Consider the following 7,462-nt stretch of genomic DNA (forward strand, 5'->3'; position numbering starts at 1 on the left):
TTTTTTTTTTTTTTTTTTTTTTTTTTTTTTTTTTTTGAGGTATATGGGAATACCTGTCCTGAGATTACCATGAAAACTGAATTGTTTCAACAAAGCCTTTTTTCTAGGGGAAACTTAAGGGAAGAAAAGAAGGAAGGGACAGAAGCAGTGAGTGCCTGCGGTGTTGCAGGTATTGACTCTACGAACTATTTATGTTATTTCTGTTATTTTGTATATTTATGAATAAGCAAGGCCTTTGTTTCCACATTTTATTTAGATATAGCAAAAAAAGTATTTCAAAAATGCAACAATTCAATCTATCTCATTTAAAGAAAATATCAATTATGTTTAATTCTAGATGTCTTTGTTCAAGGAGAAACATAATTACCTATTTGGTAAAATATATACTGTTGCATTTTTGTAAATATGTTGCAAAGAAAATGACTGAAAGTCTTGGATACTTTCTGAAGATAAAGTTCATACATTATTGAAAACACATTAATAAACTCTTCTTATGAGGCTTATAAACTCAACAACAAACACCTATTAAGTAATTACTGGCTCAAGTATTGTAGCATGTTCAAATCAATATATAATCTGAAAAAATGCATTTAATTATAACATCCTCTATGTTAAAACAATCTTAGGCTTTAATAAATCTTACCTAAATTCCTTTAAGATAAACTCAAACTACTTATATAAGGTTTTAACATAAAACAAGCCTATTTACAAATCCTTGCTTTTCTATTCACTTTATTAACAGCCACAATTAAGAAAGCTTACACATGAATAGTGAGAGACACAATGAAAATTTTTCCAGGACACAAACTGCTACATCTTAAAGAAATACAGCATAAATACACTTTCATAATGGCTCCATGAGAGAACGGCAGCAGTTCACTATTTGGCCCAAGTTCTTTATGTTTTACTTAATTTTAGCATTTCTCACTAATTCACTAAAGTCTATTAAAAGGAAAGTCCAGAATTAGTTTCCTTTTATGGCAGAGGCTTATATTTATACAAGAAACTTTACCTGATTTCTATGTTTTTCTGTAGCTCAGTAAAAGTGAATGGCATCTCATCTAGGTCAACTGCTGCAATAAAGATACAGATTCCCCACAGTTCCTTTTTCTTTTGAATATAACCTCCCTGGGAACAAAAAATAAAGATCAAATATTTCATTAAATAATTCACACACTGGATACTGCATTAAAACTGTATTATAACTGATTTTTTCTTACTCAGCATACAAAATGAAATGTTTGTAATACTGTATATTTGTAACACATCCTTCTGATGGCATATATTTGAAAGGATTTCATTTCACACTAATAACAGACATTCGAATTTTATATTATAAGGCAAAAAAGTACTAGAAAGATCAAAAAATTAAATAAGTTACTGTGGAAACTTTAGGGGTCAGTCAACTCCTCAAAATAGTTTCATTTTTCAATAATCCAATGTCATCGAAGCCAAGTTAAGAGATTTAGAGTCCATAACATATAATTTGTTTGAAAAAAACAAGCCCACATTGTTTTTGTTTGTTTGAGACGAGTCTCGCTCAGTAGTCCAGGCTGGAGTGCAGTGGCGCGATCTCGGCTCACTGCAAGCTCCGCCTCCCGGGTTCACGCCATTCTCTGGCCTCAGCCTCCCCAGTAGCTGGGACTACAGACGCCCGCCACCACGCCCAGCTAATTTTCTGCATTTTTAGTAGAGATGGGGTTTCACCGTGTTAGCCAGGATGGTCTCAATCTCCTGACCTCGTGATCCGCCTGCCTCAGCCTCCCAAAGTGCTGGGATTACAGGCGTGAGCCACCACGCCCGGCCAACAAGCCCACATTCTTATTCGCTTATTCTTTCCTTGCTCTATTCATTCATTCCTTTTGTCAATTTATTTATTCAAGTATTTTTTAACCTGTAATAGGTTTCATGTTTCAGTTCCTTAACTGCCTTCTTTGTAAAATCAAAATAATAATATGTACTCCATTTTGTAAGAATTAAATGAAATTATATTTATATAGCCTTTGGCATAGTATACAGTATACAGTCAGTTCTTAATGATTGACAGCTATCATTATCACTAGAGTACTTTTTCATTATCTTTAGAGCACGTTTTTCCCCACAATATATACCACCCTTAAATATTACATTTTATGGGTAAAATTTGGATTATATTAAGTTGGAAACAAAAGAAATGTCAAATTAATGTTCATTAAATACTCTGTCGCCCAGGCTGGAGTGCAGCGGCCGGATCTCAGCTCACTGCAAGCTCCGCCTCCCGGGTTCACGCCATTCTCCTGCCTCAGCCTCCCGAGTAGCTGGGACTACAGGCGCCCGCCACCTCGCCCGGCTAGTTTTGTATTTTTTAGTAGAGACGGGGTTTCACCGTGTTAGCCAGGACGGTCTCGATCTCCTGACCTCGTGATCCGCCCGTCTCGGCCTCCCAAAGTGCTGGGATTACAGGCTTGAGCCACCGCGCCCGGCTAATTACTCTTAACTGGAGATTACAATAGAGCTAAAAAGCATGTAATATGATTTTACATTATTTTGAAATATCAATTATATAAAAGCTTTGGGATAAGTGAGTTGTTCTGGATTACCAAATTTTACAGGTAATTAAATGTTTACCACCATCCAACTCTAAACTTTTCTTAATTTTAACTACTTGGGATGTAAATATTTTACAACTTAAATTATAATTATACACCACTAGAATAGTTAAAATGTAAAAGACTGACAATATTAGGGGACAGTGAGGATGTAGTGCAATGGAACACTTAAACACCACTGGTGAAAATGTAAAATGGCACAATCATTTTGGAAAACAAATTTGGAAGTTCTTATAAAGTTAAATATGCACTTTCCATAACACTTAGGAATTCTACTCCCAGATATTCATACCCAAGAGAAATGAAAACATTATATGTGAATGTCCATAGCAGCTTCAGTCATACTGGCCAAAACTACAAAACCCAAATATCAAAAAAAAGAAGTGCATGGATAAATAAATTGGGGTATATCCCTACAATGGAATGTTATTTGACAATCAAAAGGAAATGTCCTAATATATATAACAACATAGATAAATCTCAAAATTATTACACTGAGAAAAGCCAGACTCAAAAGGATGCACTGCATAATTCCTTTCATATGAAATTCTAGAAAAGGCAAAACCAATCTTTAAAGTCAAAAGTAGATCAGTAGTTGCCTGCAGAACAGAGGGGAGGTGTTGGGAAATGACTGCAAAGGGGAATGAAAGAACTTTCTGGAGTGATCCAAAAGTTCTATATCTTACTGGTGGTGATTATATGAGTGAATATGTCTGTTAAAATGTATTGAACTGTGCACTTAAAATGGACATATTTTGTGTATGTAAATTATACCTCAATAAATCTGATTTTGCAACTATGTTACATACTTACTATTTCTGAAACTGAAGATACAAAGTATATACTGCTTCATGGTTTTGATGACTAATTAAGAATATATATTTTAATAAAATGAACAAAATCAACTTCTGCATTTGTGTTTATGTTAATATGGTCAATTTCTTGGGCACTAATAAGATGTCAAAGGTTGTTTGTCTCTTTAATAAATAACCCCAACTACCATAGTCTTTAAATTTTATGCTTATTTCTTACCATTTTGGTTTGCTTCTTTGCACTCAGGCAATAACTGCTCTCAATATATGTCCTTTCATCAATTCCAGCCTTTTTTTTTTCTCTCTCTCTCTCTTTTAAAGATTAAAACATGAAGTGAAAGTTGCTAAAATTTAGTATGTTGTTTATTCATTTTTTTAAAACAGCAAATTTTATTAGGACATTTAGTAGCCAAAACAATTAAATACAGGATCATCTGATATGACAAAATGCATAAGTGAAATGTTCTACAAGTAGGTTCTGATTTTAAGGACCTTAAGAACTTTCCTATGAGCAAAATGTGACCTTTATTTCAGATGCAGCTTGTGTTTTACTTCCTTAAGAAGTATATTTCAAGGAACAGAAGTTTTAATTTTGATTAAGCTCAATTTATTCATTTTTTTCTTTTATGGTTATGTTTTCAGTGGTAGGTATCTATGAAATCTTTGACTAACCCAAGCTCATTAAGACTTTCTCCTATGTCATCTTCTAGAGTTTAGTTCTATGCTTCATTTCTGGTTAGTTTTATATGGTGTGAGATAAGGATTGAAGTTCATTTTCTGCATTGGGATACCCAATTGCTCCAGCATTATTTGTTCAGAAGAATATCCTTCCTCCAATACCCTTTGCATCTCTGTAGAAAATGAACTTACAATAATATATATATGTGGGTCTACTTCTGGATTATCTGTTCAGTTCCATTGATTTACTTGTCCTTTTCACCAGTATCATAACGTCTTCATTACTGTAGTTTAAATATTTTGTTCGTTTTAGTTGAGTTTGATTCAAAATTTTCAATCTAAAAAAGTCACTGGATTCACCTCTCATCATACAGATTAAAATTAAAGACTAGAAGATGGCCGAATAGGAACAGCTCCAGTCTACAACTCCCAGCGTGAGTGACACAGAAGATGGGTGATTTCTGCATTTCCAACTGGGGTACTGGGTTCATCCCACTGGGGCTTGTCAGTGGGTGCAGGACAGTGGGTGCAGCTCACTGAGTGTGAGCTGAAGCAAGGAGAGGCATCGCCTCACCTGGGAAGCACAAGGGATCAGGGAATTCCCATTCCTAGCCAAGGGAAACTGGAAAATCAGGTCACTCCCACCCTAATATTGTGCTTTTCCAACAGTCTTAGCAAACAGCACACCAGGAGATTATATCCTGTGCCTGGCTCAGAGGGTCTCATGCCCACGGAGCCTCGCTCATTGCTAGCACAGCAGTCTGAGATCAAACTGCAAGGCGGCAGTGAGACTGGGGAGGGGCGCCTGCCATTGCTGAGGCTTGAGTAGGTAAACAAAGCAGCCTGGAAGCTCGAACTGGGTGGAGCCCACCACAGCTCAAGGAGGCCTGCCCACCTCTATAGACTCCACCTCTGAGGGCTGGGCATAGCCAAACAAAAGGCAGCAGAAACCTCTGCAAACTTAAATGTCCCTGTCTGACAGCTCTGAAGAGAGTAGTGGTTCTCCTAGCATGGAGTTTGAGATCTGAGAACGGACAGACTGCCTCCTCAAGTGGGTCCCTGACCCCCGAGTAGCCTAACTGGGAGACATCCCCCAGTAGGGGCAGACTGACACCCCACATGGCCAGGTACGCCTCTCAGACGAAGCTCCCAGAGGAATGATTAGGCAGCAACATCTGCTGTTCAGCAATATTCGCTGTTCTGCAGCCTCCACTGGTGATACCCAGGCAAATAGGGTCTGGAGTGGACCTCCAGCAAACTCCAACAGACCTGCAGTGAGGGTCCTGACTCTTAGAAGGAAAACTAATACACAGAAATGACAGCCACACCAAAACCCCATCTGTATGTCACCATCATCAAAGACCAAAGGTATATAAAACCACAAAGATGGGGAAAAAACAGAGTAGAAGAGCTGAAAGTTGTAAAAATCAGAATGCCTCTCTGCCTCCAAAGGAACGCAGCTCCTCGCCAGCAACGGAACAAAGCTGGATAGAGAATGACTTTGTCGAGTTGAGAGCAGAAGGTTTCAGACGATCAAACTTTCCTAGCTAAAGGAGGAAGTTTGAACCCATCTCAAAGAAGCTAAAAACCTTGAAAAATGATTTGATGAATGGCTAACTAGAATAATCAGTGTAAAGAAGTCCTTAAATGACCTGATGGAGCTGAAAACGATGGCACAAGAACTATGTGACGAATGCACAAGCTTCAGTAGCCGATTTCATCAAGTGGAAGAAAGGTTATTAGTGATTGAGGATCAAATGAATGAAATGAAGCCAGAAGAGAAGTTTAGAGAAAAAAGAGTAAAAAGAAACAAACAAAGCCTCCAAGAAATATGGGACTATGTGAAAAGACCAAATCTACATCTGACTGGTGTACCTAAAAGTGACAGAGAGAATGGAACCAAATTGGAAAACACTCTGCAGGATAATATCCAGGAGAACTTCCCCAACCTAGAAAGGCAGGCCAACATTCAAATTCAGGAAATACAGAGAATGCCAAAAAGATACTCCTCAAGAAGAGCCACTCCAAGACACATAATTGTCAGATTCACCAAAGTTGAAATGAAGGAAAAAATGTTAAGGGCAGCCAGAGAGAAAGGTTGGGTTACACACAAAGGGAAGCCCATCAGACTAACAGTGGATCTCTCAGCAGAAACTCTACAAGCCAGAAGAGAGTGGGGGCCAATATTCAACATTCTTAAAGAAAAGAATTTTCAACTCAGATTTCATATTCAACCAAACTAAGCTTCATAAGTGAAGTAGAAATAAAATCCTTTACAGACAAGCAAATGCTGAGAGATTTTGTCATCACCAGGCCTGCCCTACAAGAGCTCCTGAAGGAAGCACCAAACATGGAAAGGAACAACTGGTAACAGCCACTGCAAAAACATGCCAAATTGTAAAGACCATCGAAGCTAGGAAGAAACTGCATCAACTACCAAGCAAAATAACCAGCTAACATCATAATGACAGGATCAAATTCACACACAACAATATAAACCTTAAAAGTAAATGGGTTAAATGCTCCAATTAAAAGACACAGACTGGCAAATTGGATAGAGTCAAGACCCATCAGTGTGCTGTATTCAGGAGACCTATCTCATGTGCAGAGACACACATAGGCTCAAAATAAAGGAATGGAGAAACATCTACCAAGCAAATGGAGAACAAAAAAAGGCAGGGGTTGCAATCCTAGTCTCTGATAAAACAGACTTTAAACCAACAAAGATCAAAAGAGACAAAGAAGACCACTACATAATGGTAAAGGGATCAATTCAACAAGAAGAGCTAACTATCCTAAATATATATGCACCCAATACAGGAGTACCCAGATTCATAAAGCAAGTCCTTAGAGAACTGCAGAGAGACTTAGACTCACACACAACAATAATGGGAGATTTTAACACCCCACTGTCAACATTAAACAGATCAATGAGACAGAAAGTTAAAAAGGATATCCAGGAATTGAACTCAGCTCTGCACCAAGTGGGCCTAATAGACATCTACAGAATTCTCCACCCTAAATCAATAGAATATACATTCTTCTCAGCATCACATTGCACTTATTCCAAAATTGACCACATAGTTGGAAGTAAAGCATTCCTCAGCAAATGTAAAAGAATAGAAGTTATGACAGTCTCTCAGACCACAGTGCAATCAAACTAGAACTCAGGATTAAGAAACTCACTCAAAACCAGTCAACTACATGGAAACTGAACAACCTGCTCCTGAATGACTACTGGGTACATAACAAAATGAAGGCAGAAATAAAGATGTTCTTTGAAACCAATGAGAACAAAGACACAACATACCAGAATCTCTGGGACACATTTAAAGCAGTGTGTACAGGGAAATTTATAGCACTAAATGCCCACAAGAGAAAGCT

The 7,462-nt window shown here is 37.6% G+C and overlaps 1 protein-coding gene across 1 annotated transcript in view; it reads right to left on the reverse strand.

Annotated features, from left to right (window-relative positions):
• RB1 (RB transcriptional corepressor 1) overlaps positions 1-7,462 on the reverse strand; it is a 180,083-nt gene that overhangs the window by 138,452 nt on the left and 34,169 nt on the right. Inside the window, exon 3 of the mRNA XM_017873723.1 lies at positions 1,013-1,128. Within this exon, the coding sequence (XP_017729212.1) occupies positions 1,013-1,128 (116 nt within the window). The remainder of the gene's footprint in view (positions 1-1,012; positions 1,129-7,462) is intronic.

Source organism: Rhinopithecus bieti, unplaced genomic scaffold (assembly GCF_001698545.2).
Source record: "Rhinopithecus bieti isolate Rb0 unplaced genomic scaffold, ASM169854v2 scaffold_7398, whole genome shotgun sequence".
Taxonomy (NCBI): Eukaryota; Metazoa; Chordata; class Mammalia; order Primates; family Cercopithecidae; genus Rhinopithecus; species Rhinopithecus bieti.